The 22901-nt window shown below is 46.6% G+C and overlaps 3 protein-coding genes across 5 annotated transcripts; 2 read left to right on the forward strand and 1 right to left on the reverse strand.

The window, feature by feature from the left end:
• Positions 1-273: 273 nt before the first annotated feature.
• On the forward strand, positions 274-901 carry LOC124698112 (putative lipid-transfer protein DIR1). The gene has a single exon (XM_047230631.1). It carries the CDS (start codon positions 312-314, stop codon positions 624-626), a length of 315 nt encoding a protein of 104 aa, XP_047086587.1. The 5' UTR covers positions 274-311; the 3' UTR covers positions 627-901.
• Positions 902-8536: 7635 nt separating this feature from the next.
• On the reverse strand, positions 8537-22641 carry LOC124698113. Of its 3 annotated transcripts, none has more exons than XM_047230635.1 (9): positions 22541-22641; positions 19104-19317; positions 18935-19009; positions 18209-18703; positions 17428-17799; positions 16554-16663; positions 16377-16458; positions 14763-15067; positions 8537-8578 (listed from the first exon to the last, which is right to left on the reverse strand). In XM_047230635.1, the coding sequence occupies exons 2-8, from the start codon at positions 19272-19274 to the stop codon at positions 14771-14773; spliced, it is 1602 nt and encodes a 533-aa protein (XP_047086591.1). In that variant the 5' UTR covers positions 19275-19317; positions 22541-22641; the 3' UTR covers positions 8537-8578; positions 14763-14770. The 3 variants fall into 3 exon arrangements, with proteins under 3 accessions (XP_047086591.1, XP_047086588.1, XP_047086589.1); XM_047230632.1 differs by lacking the exon at positions 8537-8578 and adding an exon at positions 8776-8946; XM_047230633.1 differs by lacking the exon at positions 8537-8578 and having other exon boundaries at positions 14678-15067.
• On the forward strand, positions 10085-11785 carry LOC124695430. Its single transcript, XM_047228283.1, has one exon. The coding sequence runs from the start codon at positions 10085-10087 to the stop codon at positions 11783-11785; it is 1701 nt and encodes a 566-aa protein (XP_047084239.1).
• Positions 22642-22901: the final 260 nt, after the last annotated feature.

The raw sequence follows: 22901 nt of genomic DNA on the forward strand, positions 1-22901 counted from the left end.
CTAGAGCGGGGGAATTGGCCTTTGCGGCGTACTCCTGATATTTCATGTTGGACAATTATGGCTGTCATTATCACTCAGCTAGCCGACTGCATGCTTGCTTTAGCGACTGAGTCAAAGTGTGCAGATATTTCCATGATACGGTAATGGTGCTAGTGCTTGTGTTTGTGGGGAACTCTTGCTGCATCTAAGTGCTTGCTTGATGCAGCCCGCCCCTATAAATATAGCCCTAACCAAACAATCATCTCACACATCCCCCAAGCAAGACCTAAAATACAAACCACCTAGAAATCGACGAGAAACCAGAAGCATCCATGGCAAAGCCACAGGCATTGGCTGCATCACTGCTGCTCTTCTTGGTGGTCTACCTCGCCGCAATAGAGGGTGCTCATGGCATCTGCGGCTTGTCGAACGGCGAATTCAAGCTTTGCCAGCCCGCAGCGGCGGTGAACAACCCCACGGACAGCCCCTCGTCTGAGTGTTGTGCCGCGCTTGGGAAGGCTAACCTGTCGTGCATCTGTCGTTACAAAGGCGTCGCCGGCGTATGGCTGAGAATGTACCACATAGATGCCAACCGTGCCATGGCGCTTCCCGGCAAGTGCGGTCTCACTATGCCCAGCAACTGCTAGTGAGGATCGGACGTACTACATATGTATGCTGTCCGTCTACATATGTATCAACACTTATACGGCTAGCTAAATAAGTGGAGGAGCACTTGAAATGCTTTGTGCTACTACTCGATCTTTCCGGGGTTGTACGATTTCACCTGTGCTTAATTATCTCAGTAAGCTCTGGATGAATACTCATGTATGCTGGAATTGTAATGATGGCAAAAGGTGCCTGCCTTACTTGGAGGATTAAATGCAAGTTCCAGAATTATTATATTATCTGGTTTAATTTTCTACCCGCTTGCAGTGATATTTTGCATCAGAAATATACTGTTATTTGGGTTCGATCGGCACATTTGACTTCATAGAATAGTTCTGGGCTGGATGCACTGCGAGCTAAAATTATACTTATTTGGGTTCGATCGGCACATTTGACTTCATAGAATAGTTCTGGGCTGGATGCACTGCGAGCTAAAATTATACTTGTGGATTATGGGAGCAATATGAGACCATGTCCAACTAGTTACAGACTCTTTATAAAAAACGGATGTAAAAGCTTTGCCTCATCAATTAATAAAGCGCAAGATAGGTACCCAATTAATTAACGAAAAATTGGACGAAAACGGAGTCATAGAGTCCTATATATTATGTTTAATCTACGCAATGTAATCATTAATTTTACCTGCACGGATTCAACATGCTTTTACCTACCACTATAGTGTTCTTCTGTTCTCTTGCAATGCTTCTATAAGTTCAGTTTACATTTCAGCAATATCTTTTATCTGAGCGTTCTGTTTAAATGTCAGAAACGACCATGCATGCATGTCCAACTAGCGATACTTACTATTTTTTATACTAGTTGATTCCCCGCGCTTTGCTGTGGGCATTTGAGATGATTTTCGTGAAGCAAAAAACCATAAACCATCTATGGAATTAATACTCATTTGCATTGTCTCTCTTTGGGACATTAGTGTAAAATATTAACAGACGCAAAATGTGTGAGTAATGCCCATTTTAAACAGGAAATATGGAGGAAAACAACCTAAGAACTCCAATAGCTGCATCCCAGCCGAAAAGAATGTTAAACACGACTTCGTTCACATGCTCACTTAAAGGTATAAATTGTAGAATTTTTTTGCTCGATACACAACATCATGATTCAATCAACTCTAATCATATTTACTTATTTCAAATGGAACATTAGACGTAGCAGAAAGGGAGCATGCTACCGGACGGTAAAGTACACTTGCTCGGCAATAAACTAACCATTCCTGAACCTTGTTCTTCTTACCACTTGCAGCCACGATTATTCAGAAGATGTATTGAGTAAGGGTACATGTGTACTCGATGATGAAGATGTTGCCCCAAGTGATTGGCATACATGGGTCGCAAAAAAAACAATTGGGGCGTTTGATTAAGCATACATGTTCTGTCGGTTAATCAACCCTTTCATATTTTCTATGAGCCCGTGACTGCATGAGTTCAGAAACACAAAATACGAGCTGAACAGGGCATCGATCTGGATTGGGAAAGTTTAAAAGAAAAAAAGGAAGCCGGACGACAACTTGAGCAGCGCCTCACCTCGCTACTTGACCATTGCCTGTTGCACGTACCGTCGACAATCCTTCAGCCTTTTGCTTCCTGTGTTGCATGTGACGCGGCACGAACCGCATGGGGCGAAGAGCACGGGGACACGAGTGAGAACCGACGACATCCCATGGCCAAGGCAACGAAGAGAGCGACAGCGACGAGAGCGGCAGCAGGCGGCGACCGCGACCAGGCGGTGGCGATGATGAGCGGGGCACCAGGCGGCGACCGTGACCAGGCAATGGTAGCGACGACCGGAGCACCAGGCGCTCAGGCGGCGACCGTGACCAGGCGCTGGCGGCAACGATCTGTAGTGTGGTGACATGCCGAACTGCTTCTACTTGCGGCGACCATCTTTAGTATTGCCTGATGGCGGACCACACACAGTCGAATGGCATTGTTGCTTGAGAGCAGGGAGCCCTGCAGAGGTGCTATTGGAGATGGAACTTTTGCACGGAAGGTAGGGTATATAACCTCGGCAACTTGTAACTTCTAATCAATTAGAATCTGAAGGGGAGACGTTTCCAGAACAACTAAAAGTGATGGGCTGTGTGATTATGCGATGATAGTGGGGAGAGAAGAGGGCATGTTGCCGTTTGGTTTCTCTGAAACCGGGCACTTCAGGCTAGCATGAAAGTAGGGTTGGGCAACTAAATGACTATTTATCTCTGATTTGGAGGTGTTTCTCTAATAAATAATGGGATAAATATGAGAATTGGTAAGGTGGCAGGTTGATGATGTGGCATGCTTGCATGTTGAGAGAAATCATATAGTGGGGGTTTCCTATTTAGAGATAAAAAATATGCCATGCAATTATTATTCTAGCCATTATTCTGATAGAATATGCACCTACCTCTGTGGTGTTCCGTTCAGTTCCTTCCATTGGAGTTGGCAATGGTTCCATATAAGTTCAGCTTACTTTTCAACACTCAAAATGGGGTGACAGTTTGGCTTAGAAGCACGCAGAGCTTAAAGTCACGTAATTCTATAGAAGCGTGGCTAGAAATGTTGTCAGTAGAAGGAGAGTAGGACTACATGCATTTCCCGCAGAGATATCCACATAATGCATAGGTCGCCTCCAAGTTTTACTCCTTCATTTTAATTTTCCCTCACAAAATGCAGTAGTGGAAATTCCTTTGTCTAACTTATGCTGGCATAGCAACTTCGGTCAATTGTTTTGTCCAAGTTAGTTCAGTTACTTGGTACCTTATGTTCGTTAGCGCCTGCTAACCTCTATCTCTTAGCCTTGTATACGGTTTTTGGAAAATTTATAGAAAAATGTATATGCTAGGGGCTACTGTACAACTTCAATATAAATGCAGTAGAGAAATGCAAGTTACTGTTACATATGGATTTCGTTCTAGTACTGTTGACCGAATGCACTTGCTTTTGCTCTTTACTGCCAAACATGGAATTGTTCTTCTTACAAAAGATAAATCTTAGTAAAAGAAAATGTGATGGGAGATAGAAATGTTACTTTTGTGATTCTGATGAGATGGGTTGCACATTTATTTCTTTCATGTTCTTTTGCTCGGCATGTTTGGCAAATTGTTCACTTGACCTGTAATATCTCTCCACCAACTAATATAACCAATATGTTTGGAATTGGCTTAATGGTATTGATGCAAAAAAAAATCTATCATATGCATAGGTGTTTCCCCTTTATATTGGTCAATTTGGAATTGCAGCAATAACATAGTTTTTAATAGGATATGAGCCTCAACTATTTTTGCAGGTTATCCACTTTGATGTGCACTGGATACAACTATGGCGACTCTTTCTTCCGTACAACAACAGGGATTGTATCGTTATTGGATGCAATCGACTGCTAATGGTTGCTCAGGATTTCTCCAGCGATGCTCGTTGGCAACTTTCTAATAGGATCGTAGATGCATATGGCGATTTATGATATTACAATGGTAGATTTTTGTATAAACCCTATGTAACACTTGAGATCTAAAATTTTATGAACTATGAATTATGCAATAAAAGGCTATCTACCAGTGCACAACTTTGCTCCGTTCATGACCGTCTCTACAATGTGTGAAGAATCGAGACTTTTTATGGAGGTGTCTACGCGGTTGGAGTACACGGTGAGAGATACTTTTATCCAACATAGATGGCAGCGTGATCAACGGATTGGACCTCCATTGCTACATGCGTCTTTACAGTTTATGTGTGGATTACTTGTATTACACCTTTTTTTTATTTCTCTCCTTTTTGCTGGACTTGTGTAGCTGTGTGCATCTAATTATTTTTTTCGACAAAGATGTGCATCCTAGTTATAGATATGCCAGGTGTAATGCTTAAATAAGTAATAAAACACCCTTTATTAAAAAATGCAAGAAAAGGTTGTGTGTATTAACATGATGCAAAGGCCAGGGTCACTCACAACCATACATGGCAATTTACAATTAATGCACCTTAAACCTGGAAGCCTGGCGTTCGTCTGCCCACCGTTGCCACTAGGCTTCTTGCGCCATGCCAGCTGAAGCTCGACAATCATGCTGCTCCAACATACACTCCTACGATGTACATTGCTCCGACATATGCTCCATACGGTGCTCCATCACCACATCAGCAGCGGTAGTAGCAGCAGCAGCTATAGTAGCAGTAGTAGTCGGTGCCGATGTGGATTTCTTCTATGGAGCTTGCAAGCGGCTTCCGATGTATGGTGGTGGTAACGATGTTGTTTGTGGTGCTCCCGAGGAAGCAGCCGAAGAAGGGAGGCATCGCTACCTCAGCCTCCTCTTCAATGAGGTTTGTCGGTGGCTCTGGTCTGAAAAAAGGCTAGGTGGGGTTTCGAGCTGCAAACGCTCCTTGGGGCTAGATCCTTAGCAGGGACTCAGGATGGTCATCGTCCTCTTTGGCCATCTTCTCATAGCCGAAGGGAGGCCCTCATCAACCACACAATGGTGACCGTTATTTCTCTGGGCAGGATGCCGATGCGGAGGATCTTCAACTACTCTATTCGGGCACTCCTCGGCTGCGTTACCCCAAGTGGTTTGTGTACCCGGTGGCCGCAAAGCTGGCTCGGGCGTCGAGTGTGTCTCATCGTTTTCCAAATTTGTTTCAGGGTTGTTGGTGCAAAAGTGCTGGTCCTGGTGGTGATTTCTATTAATTCCTGGACCTTTTGTACGACGAAACCTTTAATGCCGGGCCATTCGGAACCCTTTCGTGTCCAAAAAAAACAAAAAGAATTCAAGATAGCTGGAAACATTTGATGGCTATGAAATAGCATGCGCATCAGCATCGTCATTCAGATAATGCATGTCGGCTGCGAGACCGAAAAGTAGGACATGAAACGTAGTCGGATGATCCAAGCGGAAGACGTCACAGAAGCGAAATACCGGCCAGTTCAGACAGTTGTGTTTTCTTCCACAGTTGGGCGGCAGCTGCGGGTTAATTGTCTGCAGTGGTCGTTATTAAACCGTAGTCTCATTTGGCGCCCGTGAATATTTGATCATCCAGAAGGCAGATGGGCATAATGGAGAATCAAAGTCATAAGGGTCATTACCAATGACTGACAGTGGAAAGGGGTGCGAACACGTCAATTGGTGCGGGCAGAATTGAGTGGGGGTGCGACACAAGTCCCAGTCACAAATCACCTTATATCTCCCTTCAGTCCACTACCGATCCCATCAGCTTCTAGTCGATCGGGACAAGCAGATGATGTACAGCACAGGCAGGCGCCTTTCTTTGATCAAGTCGTGTAGGATGGTGTCCCTTTTCTGAAGAAATGTGCATGATTGGCCTCGTCAGATTTTGTGTTCGGGGTCTAGGTCGTGGCACCCGGCCTTTTGTACCATTGTGAGTTTGTGACCATGGAAACGGGGGAGAGAATGCACACCATGGAAAACTAGCGACATGAACTGCTCGTTAGAAAGGAAGACAAGTCATTATCTAATCGAAAAGAAAAAAAAAGGTACTAACACAAGTGGCTTCACCCATGTTGTAAGACTGTAAAGTAACGTTGTTTTGCACGCTGCCGCTACCAAAGTTTGACATAGAATATCTTCGTTATTCGGCAGCACAAGTGTGAGCGGTGGCATGTTGAGATGGTGGTCCCGAAACATGATGTTGGTCATCCGCTGGGTGTCGCGAAGCAGCTAGATGTCGAGGGGGTGACCTAAAATGCTGACAGTGTTGAGGTCTTGACCTCGTGTCGTGTGGACGGCGAGGTTGCCTTTGATGTTGGTCGCCGGTATCGTTTTGGTGCAGCTCCTCGTAGCATCGGCTTCTTCATATACGTTAGATCGTTCCATTTTTGCTCTTTCTATAGCACTCACAATGATTTCTCTCTGGCGGGGGTGAAATGTTGTCCGGTCTTGACAGAGTGATGTTTCGGGTTGTTCTTGGATCTTAAGTGGGCTTGTTCCTCTGGCGAGTGTGGGCGTGCCCATTGGTGTTGGCGTTGTTGTGTAGTTTCGTCATGTTTTCTGCTAATTAACTAGACACCTCCTTTTTTAATGGATAAGGCACTCTGCTTTAAAAAATTATTCAGCAACAACAAATATGCATGGAATTGCATCAGCCATGAGACATTTGAATCAACTCATTAACACAACAAGCTAACTAGTTTTGTCAGATATCTTTTGTCAGGTTTGACCGTTCCATACTTTTCTAGCAATCTCATCAACATAGAAAGAATTACAAACGGGCTAAATGGGATATTCTTTGCACGTTAAAAGAAAAATAAATGGCTCCTTAGGATTGGCTTTTTAAGTATTCACGTAGGATGGTACTTGGATTCAGTACTTTGTATTGTATGGACGGTAAACCTTTAACCATATCAAGGTTAAAAGATCTCGAGTTTAAGACCACACCAACGCAGTATTAAAAAAAAATGCAGCTTACACCAAGCTCGTGTCTAAGGATTAAAATAGCCTAAATATATTGTCTAGGCAAACTTTTCTGTCAAGTTAGATAGTGCATCAATTCAACATATCAAATGTTTTTAGTAGTCTTCTGTTGGTTTAGGTGTAGCATTTCACATTTTTTTATTAGATCAATTTTTCTTTAGACGGTGATCTTGTAATTAATTATTTCAACCCGAAAAAAATGTAATTATTATTTTCTCTTAGTGAGAGCTTTCCTTACAAAAGAATACAAGTGGATTGTTAAATAATTTGATTTTCCACCCGTAACTTTACAACCAAGAAGTCAATCGGAATCCCGTCATAGTTACAGTGGTATTTTATTTTTCATTTCTAGTTCAAGTTTTAAAACTAATTTAAAACTAGAAATCATAAAATGAACTGTGAGTGAAATTTTGGTGGGATCGATCCGTTTGCATCTCTACCCACAGCCCGGCACAGCGGCATCCGGCTCCACGATGCCGAAAGTTGCCATGGACTTTCACCATTCCGTAGCATTTTCTAATCTGCCCGACACGCCATCTCTGACTCCTCCCCGCGAGGTCGCCATAAGTCATGCAGCAGAGGCCAAGCTTCCCTCCGAACAAGAACAAGATGCGAGACCTCCCTTGCAGTCGCAGTCAATATGACCCAGAAGAGAGACTTTTTCTTTTCTAGATGCTCATAAGAGCGGCCCATCCCCCGCCAACTGAAAACCCCAGTCCCCATAGACACGCGCGAGGAACAGCTCGTCCAAGGCTATACAAGCCACAATAAAGAGTCAGGACAAGACAACGCTGCAGCAGTGACACTTTGAAATCCTGAATGAAGCAAGAAGATCGAGCGGCAAATATACTGGGAGAGGATCGATCTTGGTTCGTCTTCAGGACAGGGGAACGAGGCGCTGCAGCTGTCAGGTTTGCGCTAAGCTTAGTTTTCTTTCGACTCGATCGACACCGAATATTTGAGATCGAGTTTGTCTTAAGAGTCTTAGCTGCCAGAGCCCCGGATTCTTTCATAAACAATGATTGTCGGTTCCTTTAACCCTGTCGACTGCTCCGTGTTTTCATTTATGCAAATTCTGCGAGTTGCCATCAGAGAGTCACACTGTGCAAAGCAGGACAAGCAGTAATTTTATAAAGGACAGGTAAAGTACGATTAGTTGATCAAGTGTGGCGGTAGAACCGTAGAAATCGTATTAGGAACTGAACTGCCATTATGATTCAGGAGTTAGCCAGGTGAACTTTTCTGAAACTGCAACTTCTTTGAGCAAATTCATGCTCCATGTTTGGAGCAGCAAGTGGAAATGGCCACCATCCATGTGCTTGTGTGCGATCTCTTTAGCATAGTGCAGAGCTGGGTGCTACGGCTGTTGGATCTAGCTTTTGCATGTTCTTTTCTCTCCACATTCTTTAAGGGTTTACAGAGAATGTTGGCGACGGAACGGCACCGTACTGATAGTGATGCCCAGCATGGTTTGCGAAACATAAAGCACTAGTAAATTCAGCCGCCTCGTACCGATGAAATTACCTGCGCAGGACAATCACCAAGTGTCACATGGCTGACACCGAAACGTCTTTACCTTTTTGTTGCCTATTGTTATGTTTGGTTTGATACTCGTTGAGACTACGATATTTTCAAAGGGTAAAAACAAAGAGTGGTGGAAGTACTACGTAATTTTCACACTACAACCGAAGAATGGAGAACAGATATGTTGCTGAGGTGACTAAGATTTTAAAATTTTCAGACAACTTAGAACTAGGAAAGTTCAAACTAAAAAGATTAGCTTGGCAATATCTGAAATTTGAACTCCTTGATGGCGAGGTGTTGCACGGTGGTTTTCCAACCATTGCCCCAACTCGCTTCTTGTTCCCTCACCCCTTTCTTCGTTTGTGATACTGTGTAAGAAAGACTGGTTATTTCTGTTATTGCAATGGGAAAGGGGTTGAAGCCCGGCTGAAAAAAAAGAAGCAAAGTTCAAACTAAAAAGATTAGCTTGAAAATATCTGAAATTTGCCATTGCAACAAAGATGACAAGGTTCGGAGACACGCGGCTGCTTCTTCACGCATTAACTAGGTGTCTAGGTCCCGTCATCGCTATATAGTAAGTAGAGCATATTTCTGTCGCTCCTTAGACTAGCCATAGTGCTAGTATCATAAGGAGTATCATGCATGCCACCTTGATAAATATCTGATGTGGCACTATAATTAATGAAGAGAGATATGCTAGTGGTATAATTAATGTGGAGAGATATGGTATAATTTTTGTAGTATATCTTATATTTTGTTGACCAAATTAGTAGTCAAATTTGTTTCTCGAAGTGCGTATTTGCCCATTAATCCGGTATGGAGGGAGTATCATAGATTGGTATCATATGAATGATACTATATGATACTTTGCACTATGACCAACCTTACAATGAAACGCTAGATTCAAAAAAGTTGAACAACATTGGTGCCAGTATTCAACGTGCCACGATTCACAGTGATCCTATAGACAGCGATTAAGATTCAGTGCACCAAACAGCATCAAACATTGTAGGACTAGCCAGTAGCAATGTAGCATCTCAGACTCTCAGTAAGTGGCGTTATATTCCTTACAAGATCGAGTCGTAGTAAATGTCTGCTTGTGGTCTCGATCTTGAAGGATGGTACAGATGAAATGCGTGGCGTCAGAATCAGTACGTACATGGATCATTTAATTTGGTAGGGCATGTCATGTTTGACCGTTTGGCCGGAACAGCGTGTTCAGGGCTCATCAGTTTCTCAGTCGGCTGACAAATACCAATACCGAACTAGAGGTGATTGCCAGTCGGTATCATACTAAACCAGTTCGTTCTGGTTGTGCTGCAGCCAGTTGACAATTTTTTTTACACATAGGACTTTGTCTGGTCGTGGCATGTGTGCTGATGCTTGGGCGTGTCCAACTCTGAAACTCTTGCAGGTGCAGACTAATCGGACCACGAACATACGACGTGTTTCTCTGATTCTGAAGTAGCGAAGTGGCACTAACGGGGGAAGGAGCTGGGCAGAGAGATGGATCCGCCGGACGACGGGAGTCACGGCAGCAGCGAGAGGCACGAGATCGTCGTCGACGCGCCGGAGCCGACGCGGCTGATGGACTTCATCCCCATCTACATTCCGACGGTGGAGAAGGGCGCGCTGAGCAGGAGCCTGCGCAAGAGGCGGTTCCTGGACTTCCTCCGCGCACGCCCGTCCAAGGACTGGTTCCTGCGGTCAACCTTCGTCGGCCGCCTCCGCCGCAGGAGCCAGATCACGTCCAGGGAAGAAGAAGAAGACCATGACGACTCCGACGAGAACTATGGCGAGTGCCGGCTGCGGAGGCGGGGCCGGTTCCGCGTGCCGTTCGTGCGGAAGATCAAGTGGGGCAAGCTGTGGTCCTCCGCGGCGAGGTGGTGCAAGCGGCCAGCCAACTTCGCGATGATCATCTGGCTGGCCTTCGTGGCCGCGGGGCTGCTGCTGCTGTTCCTGCTCATGACGGGGATGCTCGACGGCGCCATCCCGCAGGACGCCAGGCGCAAGGACTGGACGGAGGTGATCAACCAGATCCTCAACGCGCTCTTCACCATCATGTGCCTCTACCAGCACCCCACCATCTTCCACCACCTCGTGCTGCTCCTCCGGTGGCGCCCCGACGGCGACCGCGACGAGGTACGGAAGGTGTACTGCAAGGATGGGGCGCCGGCCGAGCCGCACGACCGCGCGCACATGTTGGTCGTGGTGGCGCTGCTGCACATCACCTGCCTGGCCCAGTACTTCTGCTGCGCTCTCTTCTGGAGCTACTCGCGCACCGACCGGCCGGACTGGCCGCTCAACATCGGCTACGGCGTCGGCACCACGTTCCCCGTCATTGCCGTCATCTACATGGCGTACAGCCCATTGGGTCACAAGCAGCATGGCACGGAGTCGTCCCCGGGCGAAGAGGCGCACGGGGTTCACAGCGGGGAGAACGACGGCGACGTGGAGATCAGGGTATACAACCGGTCCGTGGTGGTGGGCAGCCCGGAGTGGAGCGGCGGGGTGTTCGACTGCTGCGACGACGCGACGGTGTGCGCGCTGTCGGCTACGTGCACGTTCTGCGTCTTCGGCTGGAACATGGAGCGCCTCGGGTTCGGCAACATGTGCGTGCACACCTTCACCTTCATCCTGCTCTGCATCGCGCCCTTCCTCGTCTTCAGCGCCACGGCGCTCAACATCCACGACCACGACATCCGCCTCATCGTCGTGGCCGTGGGCGTGCTCCTGGGCTTCTTCGGCTTCCTCTACGGCGGCTACTGGCGGATGCAGATGAGGAAGCGGTACAAGCTGCCGGCGAGCGGCGACCGCGGGCATGTCTGGGCCGCGGTGGGCGACTGCGCCAAGTGGCTCTTCTGCTGGAGCTGCGCGCTGGCGCAGGAGGTGCGCACGGCCAACTTCTACGACGTCGATGACGATCGGTTTGTCGTCCACGGCGCGCGCAACGAGGATGGCCGCGCCGTGCTGATGCCGCTGCCACGGGAGGCGTCGGCGACCTACTTCCGGAGCATTTCGTGCCCGCCCAAGATTGACGCGATGGTGGCAATGAGTGACGGCGACATGAGCTCGCCGGTTGTGCAGATGGGCGACATTGCCATGGAGAGGTCGGCCACGTATAACGGCTACGGCGCCAATCTTGATCGCCAACATGCCATGAGGCCGCCTCTGCCTACGCTGATACAAATGGACAGGGAAGACTGAAGAGTGTAGCTCCAACTAGTTTAGATCATGAGTCTTTGGTGATTATGTGTATGTTCGTAAAGGATGATGTGATTTTTTTTTCAACCGCAGCAGAACTATTCTTTAGTTTCTGCGTCTGCTGCATATACTTTTATGGGAAAATTTGCCATAAGACACCGTTATTTTTGGGCATTTGCTGAAACACACCACCCGATTGTGTCTTTGCTAGGTACCATTACAATTTTGTGGCACATTACTTTCCGTTTTTAGTTAGGTGGTGTGTTCTGTCAAATGTGCCATAAAATTGTAATGGTACCTGACAAAGACACAATCAAGCGGTGTGTTTCAGCAAATGCTAGAAAATAACGATGTCCTACTTTTATACTAGTTAAAGTCAAGCCTTTTTTAATGGATAACCCTGAGAATTAGGAACCCCCAATCCTCACAGGATAGGATTAGGAACCCCAATCCTCCGGATTCCTAACCATATGATCTCATTGAGACCGGTTGGATTGGATCGGGACCACCCACGCATGCCAACGAACACCCTCCTGCATCCTCTCGCGGATGAACAGAAAAAATTCTCCTCCCATCTGCACGCTCCTCTAGAAACTCCACCCACAAACCATGGCGGCTCTCAGTAGCGCTGCCCCTCTGCCCCTGCCTACAATAGCGAGCAGCACTGGTGCCCCGCGAGGCTTACTCTGGCTTATATCTCCGGCAAGCCGCTTGCAGCACTGGTTTTCTCCTTGGAAGCATCAGCGTCCTCCGGTTGCAACACACCGTCGCCTCGCGTTGACTTCCACTCGCACCACCTTCAGTTACAGTTGGCAGCAGCGATGATGTGCCCTGGCAGCACATCGCATCCACCCTGGTAGCATTGGGCATCCACGCAGGTACCACCGGGTCTAGAAACGGCGCTGCCTCCGGCTGGCAGCAGTTCTACCATGCCCTGGCAGCATCGCTCTTCCATGTTGGAAGCACCGCCGTTGCTGGCAGCAGCGGTAGCAACACCAGCAACTGTCGGCAGCAGCATCGCTGTTCCCTGGTAGCAGCGCCAGCAGCCTCTTGCAGCAGCGCCACCCATCCTGGCGGCTTCACCATCGCCAGCCCTGGACTCTCAATAGCCGCACTTATAATTACTATATTGTAAATTACATTCGAAGATGCATAATATGAAAATACATTTCAATATGCATCTAGTCATATTAATTTGGTGTTGCAAACATTTTTTTCTTTATGGAATTGGTCAAACTTAAGAAAATTTTCTTTGGATAAATCATATTATAGTATATTTATTTGTGGATGGAGGGAGTATATTTTAGTTGATATCTTTTGATATCTAAGTTAATTGAATGTAGCAAGGCAATCAACTAAGGGATAAATACGTACATAATAATGTGTCGGCACCATGCAGTGCTCAATATTTATTAAAGTCAACATTTTTGTCTGATACTGATCCAGCGCTTTTTTCGACCGCACCGATGCGCCCAATAATGAGCCCAATACAATCGCTGGTAACCCCGTGCCGGTCTCTTTGCGCGGGACGCCGAATAGGCGCGCCGGCGCCTCACGCCACATCAGACGGAAGCCCTCGGGCCTGCTTGGCAGCCGCTGAATGAGCAGTTAAACACGCGTCGACGGAGTACGGCGGCTCGACTTCCGAGGGTGCTGGAGATTAATGGCGCCACCACCCACCTACCTTTGCCTATCTCCAGCCACGCAAAATAAATGTCCTAGCCATGCGTGCCAGTCTTAATGCGCACCACCGCCCACACACCTGCATCTGGATACAAAACAGGTGCTCAGGCACCGGCCCCTACTAACACAAACCCTAGCGCCCGACTCTACCTTCTCCCCCACGCAATCCATGGCAGGTCTAGGGGTCGCGATCGCGACAGGGCAGGGGCTGCGGTGCAGGATCCCCACCGCTTGAATACTCAGCATCGCCCGAGGAGGATATAGACTGTTTCCACGATAAGTTCTTCGAGTTTGTCTTCCTCATCACCGAGGACCCTTTCAGCCCAAAGAGGCTCCCGCAGAATTTCGCGCAATTTCTCGCCGGTCGGTAGCGGCTTTTGCCATTGGCCTATAGAGGTCCCATTCAACAGGCAATGTCAAATGTTCCTCCACACCGGCTCGGAGAGGTTCGCCCACGCCCACAACTAGAGGTCGGCGCTTTGCTAAACTTCAAGTACGAAGGGGACGACGAGCTGGCTTGAAGGTGTTTGACGGCACATGCTGCCCATGCACTACGACGACGGCAGCACCGACGAAGGCGGGGATGGCGAAGTTTAGGTTTTTGAATGTTGTTCCTTTGCCACGAAGATGGTGAGGGCCAGCAGAAGCTTTTAGTATTTTAATTTGAATGAAATATAACTACAATTTCGTAGTTTATTTACATTTGCTTGTTCAGAGTTTTTTTATGGTTCTTATCGGGGTCGGCGGTAGCAGCTGCCAACACCCCCCACCCCCCCCCCCCCCCCGCACCTGCCGACGCCTATTTAGGACGCGCCTGTGAAGATGGTCTTAGACTAGTCATAGTGGGTACTATTTATGCATATAATACTGATATTATCTCTATAATGCATTGTATCATGTAGGAGTATCATATTCTCATTATATTTATTGATTTGTAGAATCTCAATGGAAAAGACAATGTACAAGATTTATCTGAAAATAATTTATGTCGTAACGTGTCATATGATACAATATCTCCATATGTTACTCCAATCTTTTCTCTTCTTTTATTAGCTGCCACATCAGCTTTTTAGTGGGGCCATGTTGCATGATAGTAGTACCACCTAATATACTACCACTACGACTAGCCTTATCTCTAGCTTAAAACTATGTCGCCGGCTCTAGAATCACATGAGAATAATTACGGAGAGAAATAATTTCTCTCCCAATGTCTACAAAAAAATTCCATCCTTCTAAGAAGTTTATATTAGACAGGCTGATTAACAATGTCTACAAAAATACGATTAATATAGCGTACCTCTCAACTCAAGCATGCTTTAAGAGTTTCAAGACTATTGATGCAGTGGTACCGAACAGCCTTCTGGATTGCTGATTACTTGTTAACTGTGGAATTCTTCCCAACAATCCAAGATTGTTATTTGAAATTGGAGAGGATCTTTCAGCCAATGATCTATTCCAATTTTCCTCGGTCTCTTGAATGGTTTGCAACTTTATCATGGGAGACATATCCTGCAGCTGGGATAACACTGATTTCCAATATGGGAAGAAGCTTCTCCTTGTATATTCGAGCTCCCATCCTTTAGGTCGTTTCTTTCTGGCAGCCTGTATCAATGGTCAATAAATGCCGATTTTGAAACTGGAACACATAAAATATTTCCACAAGACCAAATGTTCTGTTACATATTGTTTGGATTGCTCTGGAATATGTGGTCGGTTCATATATTTCTTTTCAGAGTATACTACCACTTAAGTGGCATGGCAAGCTTCATTTAAGGAATATGTAAAGTGACACGTGCCATTGCCATTGCCATTGCCTCTGGACACTGCTATTTCCTTTACCTCACAAATCCAATAATATTTCAAAATTCAAGAAAAAAGAAGAAATAATTTTTACTGGTAATTTAATAAATTCCACAGTAAGCCAATGCTATATATTATTGAGCATCATTACAGAGATCATGCAAGCTGCACAACTCAGGAAACAATGGGTACTAATAAGTTAGTTCCAGTGGATGTTAATTTTATAAACAGTGTAGCAGTGTTATTGACCTTAAATCCCCCAAGAAAATTGCAACCAAGAGCTATATATTCCAGTTTTTTTTTTCACCTTTTGGTTGTCAATGATAATCAAATTTAAATATTCACACTTTAGTTTTCTTTTTATCAATTCTGCTTTTGCCATATGGTTTCATGTGAAACACTTCAGTTCCATCAGCATTTTAGACATGTAAAAAGTAGTAAGAATACTACAAAATAGCAAATGTACCATTTGATTTTATAGGCATTATATAAGCTGGCCGCAAATCAAAGAGTGTGAACTATAAAGTAGGATTCATCGTACGGAGAACCCTTGATTCAGAAAATATTTCAATCTCTTATTTCAAATTTATTCTCAAGTATGGAATACTGATGATTTGTTAAAAATAAATTGTCTGCCTTTTTACTGGTTCTCAATAGAAGATACCTGGATCAATGGAGTAATTGGTTTGAATGCCACTATATTTAAATGAAAAAACAAAGAATTATCAATCAAACCGGTCACATCTTTAGTACCATCTGATGCCAAGTAGATATTTCTTTTCTTTTACTGACTATATATGCTTAGTTGGTTACTTTTTTCTGTTACATCTTTCGGTTGTCACAATACAGCTAGCACCACAGTTTGGACTAACTTTTGCAAGTCAGGTTACTTTAGCTAACGAACTAATAGATTTAACCCATGCGAGAAGATATCTTATCGGCCCTTGTATATTGACCAAAGCAAGAACATCAAAGATTACATCTCTTGTGCCAAAATATTTTCCTTTGTTCAACAAATAGAAATTTTTAAATTGATACCCAGCCGCGGAATTTGGATACCAAACAAGCATACTGCAGAAAATATAAACACACCAGTTCTAGAATATTTTACCTTCTCGACTGTACCATGCACATCATCTTTGACAGGTAGCTCTCCATTGGAAGATCTGGACAATTGTTGCTCATAGGGGCAGCTACAATAACAAATAGGAGAAAATATTTAATGAACATAGCTCAACGTGTAGTTGTATGCAAAAATATATTGGTGGAAAAGATTGAAAATAAGTACAGGTTTCCAGTGTTGATGCATTCTCCAGTAGGAAATACACCATGGTTCTTGAGAATCGATGAGACACGTTCAAGGACATGGACATGGGACACCTGCATGGCACTGGTCACCTGCATGACACTTTAAACCTGTATAAGAAAATGCCTCTGTGAGAGGGAAAGTTTGTTTCCTACATTACACAAGTTCTCAATCTCACACAGCAATTTGGAGAGAGGTTCAGAGGAAAAGATGACGGTATCTTTGTGCAGCATTCAACTTGCAACATTTCTATCTCTTCTCCCTTTTATTCTGAAACTCAAAGCAAGCCGTGGCAATCGCCACAACCCCTACTGAATTGTGCCATCCCATGACTCGGGACGTGACCACGGTGACCGTACAATGCCGTACGTGAACACATAGACCGCGTCATCGCCCAGCCCAAACTCCTGAAGACTCACAAACTATAACCTAACACTTAGACTAACGAAGCAGAACTTTTCGACACCTAACTCTGATGAAACTGAAACTATCCTAACAGCTAGTTTATTTCCAACAAAGTTTAATCCTAGATCTTGATGCACATCTGTGTTTATTATTCCTTTTAAATTTACATTGTAAAAAATTATTGCAGGGGGTCAGCTGATGTAATTAAGCTCTGGATTTAGAATTCTTGGTTCCATGGTTGTTTAAAGATCGTAAGTCAACCTACAATGATTCTATTAGGCACATTGGATGTTTGTTCTTTCTCTCAATCAATATGATTATTTTCATAATTTAAATCGAGCAGATTAATACATGTATTTCCTAAAAGCCAAGGCTTACCATATTATATGCATGTATAGTAGAAAAAACAAGAAGATATGCACTGTAGCTACAAATACAAACGGTTTGATACCTCTGGGTGCGCCCGGATATAAGAATCAAGAGCTTCACCAGCTTCATTAATTGCATTAACAAGGACCCATGACATACGTTTAAGCTTTTTCTCCGCCTTCAGCCGCTTATTTACAGCTTTTTTTTGAGAAATTTCCGAATCTAAGGCAAGAATATCATCTGCACATAGCTTAGATATAATAAAAAACCCATCTCCATTTGTTACACAATTGCCATTTGTCTTGAACGAAGATCCTGTGCGGATCTGTTTTTGAGCTGACAGGAGCAAAACTGCTGTTTCAGCAAGCTTTCCATCCTTTATGTATTTCCAGAGCTCAGCAAGTAGATCATCTGTTCTTTCTGCAATCATTCTGGTTGTATCCAAGAAGATCTTCTGCAAAAACGAAAATGGAACATAAACTGAGTACCTTTGGCATTATACACAAATAAGTGGCGTTGAATAACTTCCACCGGTTTTCTCACTGCCAAGCACAAGAAAATTGAATGTTCAAATTTTTTAACATCAACCTGTAGTCACTGCTTCCTTTTCTTGATTAAAAATTAAAAAAGATGTGATACATGGACTACAAAAAAAAAAAAGGTTCCACAGGGAAACTATTCTGTCTTTCACAACTAGTACATCAGTAATGACACACTAGAAATTCCACTTGTTACGTTTCAGAAATAGTAATTCATGCTGGGATGAATCTGAGACAAACATTATGGCCCGCACAGAATATGGAGATGCCAAATGTAGTTGAAGAAATGACAGTACTATGGGTCAACAGGAAAGTGGGACAAACCATTTCAGGTAAGCACAGCAGTTGAATGAGCCTGTAGACATAGTCTCTATTCTCTTTGTCAGGTAACAGATTGTCCTCAAGAAACTTATGCAGGCAAGCGTTCTGAACTGCAACATGTAGTGGGAGTAGCCCCTCGACGACTTCAGGGCCAACTGTGCGTAAATTGGCCAATGCGCCATAGTGGAACAGCAACTTGATCATGTCAGTAGAGAACATCTCAGCAGCTTGGTGGAGGGGAAAGTACCCACATTGGTTCATGTAGTTGGGATTGGCACGATGTCCATCGAGCTCAGGAGCCTTGCCCTCCAAGGCAACTTTGGCACATCGCAGGGCATTTTGCACAATCATCTGATTGAAGGTCTGTGGGGTTATGACGAAACCCCAAGCCAAGCCCACTCTGTCATTCTCGAATAAGTTGAGGAAAAGCTTGACACTATCCTTTTCCAGGATGGGTGCCAGGCGGGATAATTTATCGAAGAAGGCATCATTTGCCATCTTAGATTTATCCATACAAAAGTGAAAGGGTGAAAAGGTAATCAATGATCCAATCAACAAAGTTTAATAGGGAAAAAAAAGACAAGCTGAAATGCATCGTATGACAACAAAGCACAATCATTGGAACACACAAGTTAAGTATTCACAGGTACTGCAGGGATGAAAACTGAAAAGACAATTATAACTAAATGATTTTTCAATCCAATTACAGTAACGTGGACAGCAAAGAACCTCATGAGTACGGTCTGGGATGATTGTATGAGTTGCTCTGTAGGCAGCAAGAATAGCCTGTTTTCGATCCATCCACTGAAACAGAGAATATGCAAGCATGAAGTGGCATGTCTAAGAAAAGGAAACAGAAGTAGAGCGAAATATCATAGAGGAGGTTTAGTTACCGCACCTCCTTGATTAATTTGATATGGCTTGTAAAATCTTTACAAGGACCAGGTGCACAAGGAGGATAGGGAGGATTCCAAGGATCAATTGCTTCCATGTTTGATACATCCTTGGCTTGACGATTATCTTCACCATAAGCAGCTTCAGTTGCCTTCTTTTCGTTCACTATCTCCATTGCTGAAGAACAGGCGTGGATTCTAGTTTCAGTGTCTATTTGCCTGAAAGTAAGTGCAGAATTACCATCCATGTCGTTACCATAACATGTTTAGTTTGATACTTATTTTTTATAGATTTTGCGCTAGCCTGAACGTTAGACTTTTCAAAGAAACCTCAAAATTACAGCTAGTGTGGCACTTCTATCATTTGGCAAAAATAGCCGCCAGTTCGCTATACAGAAAATGATATTGGTCAATTTGCAGCCAGTGCGCGATGTGCAAAAAGGTCCACAGTTTCAAATTCAGAGATTGCAAACTTTGACCAACAATCGCTTCAATGTACTATGTCCTTGCCAAACAGTACTACCTGATGAATTTAAGTCATTTAACGAAATGAGGCCTGATAGTGTGTTGTAATAGTCACACACGGTAACTGCCAACGTTGATGTCCAAGAGTATTATAACAAAACGGGGACTAATGTATAGGAGAAACATGGTAGAGCATCTCCAGTCGCGTCCCCCAAAGCGTCCCCCAAAGGGATTTGGGGCGCGCCGGACAAAAAAAGCGTTCCAGCCGCGTCCCCCAAAGCCCATTTTTGTCCGGCGCGCCCCTATACGGTGTCCGGCGCCCCGAGCCCGTCCCCGTCCCACAGGGGACGCTCCGGGGACGCCGGACACAACGAAAAGCGAGGCCAACCGACGCGGGGCCGACCCGTCAGCGGCACAGGGAAAAGTCGTCTCACACTCCCGCCAAATCCCGCCGCTCCCGCCAAATCGCGCCTATACCGCCGCGCACAGGCCTCCCAAAACATATCCCGCCGCCGATTCATTTCTCCTATCCCGCCGATTTCTTTCTCCCTCCCGCCGTCCACCCGCCGCCGCTACCCTCTCCCCATTCCATGGCGCCGCCGACAGCCCCCAAAAAGATGGCGAAGAAAGCGGCCAAGAAGCCGCCGGGCAATGCGACGATAGGGGCGAAAGCGCCATTCGCGAAGCCGCGGAAGGCGCCGGCTGCGAAGAAGAAGCCTGAAGAAATGACCGAAGATCAATGGCAGCAAGATTGCCTGCGCCGGAAGCTATCGACGGCGGAGCGGAAAGGACGGAGGGCGGTGGAGCTGGAGAAGAAGGCTCAGGCGGCGCGCCAGCACCAGCACGTAATGGCCGGGTGTATCGCCGCCACCAACGCGAGCCCATGGAGTACGTCCATGCCGGTGTACGTTCCCGGAGTGATCTCTCCGTCGCAAGCCGCCTTCTACAACGACGGCCCCTCCGCCACTCCCGGGTGCGTGACGCCTAACTTGTCGCCGCACTACCAGGATGCGCTGCCGCACGGCGGCTTCAACCCCAACAACCTCTACTCCCCGGCGTACGAGCAGCGCGAGCCAGGACTCGGCCCGGACGGCGACCCTTTCACCGGCCGCAGGGGTCCGCTCGAATACGACGGCGCCGGTGCTGAGGAGGACGACGGGGTTGAGGAGGAGGACGACGAGGAAGAGGAGGGGGTGGAGGACGACGAGGAGGACGACGATGAGGACGAAGAGGGCGTTGATGAAGAGGACGACGAGGGTGCCGGTGACGATGATCTCGTGGAGGTAGACGCGGACGGCGTGAGGACGAAGAAGAAGAAGAAGAAGAAGGCGTCGGGCACACGAGGCCCGAAGTGGACGCCTCTGAAAGATCTTTGTCTGTGCGAGTCGTGGGCGACGGTGAGCCATGACTCCATCATCGGCGCCAACCAAAAGGCGGGAAGTATTGGGCGAGGATCAAGGCCGAGTTCGATGAGCGCAAGCTCATCAACAGCGACTACCAGAAAGTGACAATGAAGAGGAGCCAGAAGGCAATGTCGACGCGATGGGCCATCATCCAGGCGTCGGTGAACTCCTTCCATGGGTACCATCAGGACTTAGAGACCAGAGGCGACAGCGGTGCCGACGTCGCCCAACTGGTACGACTGTTTCTTCCATAATCTGTAGCGCCTACATTGTGTTCGATGAAATGACTCTGCTTCCTTTGGTTAGTTTGATAGGGCCATGGAGGTTTACGCGAGGAATTCAGATGGGCATAAGCCGTTCGCGCTGATGCATTGCTATGGCAAGCTCAAAATGAATGAGAAATGGCGGCTGACGCGCTTGTCGCTGTCCAAGGGGAAGGACGCCATTGATCTGGACGCGCCGCTGGCAACTTCGACAGGGCGTCCTACTGGCAACAAGGCTGCCAAGGCCGCCTTGGCCGACGCTGCGTCGTCCGAGAAGACGCAGGCGTCGATCACGAAATGCCTCGCCGACGTCTCCTCGACCTTTATCTCCCGCGACAAGAAGGCCGACCAAAGGTGGGCCGAGCTGCTCAAGAGGCAAGAGGAGAAGGCTGGAGCTCAAGAAACGCAGGGACGACATGTCCCTGCTGAGAACGTCGACAGAGGGAATGTCTCCCCGGACGCGAGCGGCGCACAACTTCTTCAAAGGCCAGATCCTCGACGACATTGAAGCCAAAATGGCGGCGGCGGACGCGGCGGCCCTGGCAGCGGCAGCGCAGCAAGAGCAGGCTGACGCGTCTTCTACTGCTACACCTGCGTCGGCCTCCGCGTCGGCGACGGAGCAGACGCACCATGCACAGGAACAGGCAGATCGCGACGAGGTCGTCGTGCTCGACGGGCCTGCGTCGACTCAGGACACGACGCCGTCGACCAACCCCTGCCCCTTCTTCTAATTTGCATGCACCACCGGTCTGTAATATGATCGCGCGCCCAGTACTTTGATCGATCGCCGCTACTCTGATCGCGACGAATCGGCGGGAACGATCTCTTTTGAATGCATCTATTTGAATTTCTGATTGGGGGCGGCGTTTGGGGGACGCGGCTGGGGAGCGACGTCCCCCAAACGCAGCACGAACAAAACACGTCCCCCAAATGCTCGATTCGGCGCGGTTAGGGGGACGGTTTGGGGAACGCGACTGGAGATGCTCTAAATGCTCCAGAAAGTATGGATGATTGAAGCCGAAGCATATGTGCAGAAGATTAAAAAGTATGCACGAGCGTAACACACAAATTTGTCTCACGCATGACACTCCGGAGTCCGGACCGAAAGTACGGATGACTGAAGCTGAAGCATATGCACAAGATTAAAATTCTATGCATACTACCGCAGATCTATTCGAGCTCGAAGGTACTAGATATAATGAAGGCTAATCTTTTTTCCAAAATCAGTAGAAAGAAGCTTTCGATTGCGCAGTTCGTGTGTAGAATTGAATGTATTGGGAAGAGGGAGAGGATCTGGGGTTCTGCGATTACCAGATGAAAGCAAGCACGGCCGGTTGGGGATCGTAGGCCGGGACGAGAGGAGGCACGGTGAAGATAGGGTTTCGCTCGATTGCGCCGTCGCCGGGTTGCCGCTAGGGACTTCGCGCGGCCTCGCTCCTTATTTCGCGTGCTCGAGGCAAAGGAATAGTGGTGCGGCTGCGACTCGGCGCCTGGCTCGTGCGAGGGAGTGCGCCTACTCATCGTCCACCAAAGCCGTATTTTTCCGACCGATTTACGGGTTCAGATTAAAAATAGCGCACAATAGAGACTGAATTCGCTGTCCGATCCAAAAACTTTTTCAGGGGCCCGAAAAGTTTAAAACTCGACCCCTACTAATACAGACCCAAATGCA

The sequence above is a fragment of the Lolium rigidum genome, chromosome 3 (genome assembly GCF_022539505.1).
Source record: "Lolium rigidum isolate FL_2022 chromosome 3, APGP_CSIRO_Lrig_0.1, whole genome shotgun sequence".
Classification (NCBI taxonomy): Eukaryota; Viridiplantae; Streptophyta; class Magnoliopsida; order Poales; family Poaceae; genus Lolium; species Lolium rigidum.

Excerpts from the sequence above, each read along its gene's own strand:
- LOC124698112 (XM_047230631.1), top strand. The coding sequence starts at position 312 with ATGGCAAAGCCACAGGCATTGGCTGCATCACTGCTGCTCTTCTTGGTG.
- LOC124695430 (XM_047228283.1), top strand. The coding sequence starts at position 10,085 with ATGGATCCGCCGGACGACGGGAGTCACGGCAGCAGCGAGAGGCACGAG.
- LOC124698113 (XM_047230635.1), bottom strand. The coding sequence starts at position 19,274 with ATGGAGATAGTGAACGAAAAGAAGGCAACTGAAGCTGCTTATGGTGAA. Across the intron at positions 16,664-17,427 it reads ATATCCGGGCGCACCCAGAG|GTGACCAGTGCCATGCAGGT; the intron begins GTATCAAACCGT and ends AGTGTCATGCAG. Across the intron at positions 16,459-16,553 it reads TGCATCAACACTGGAAACCT|CTGCCCCTATGAGCAACAAT; the intron begins GTACTTATTTTC and ends TTGTTATTGTAG.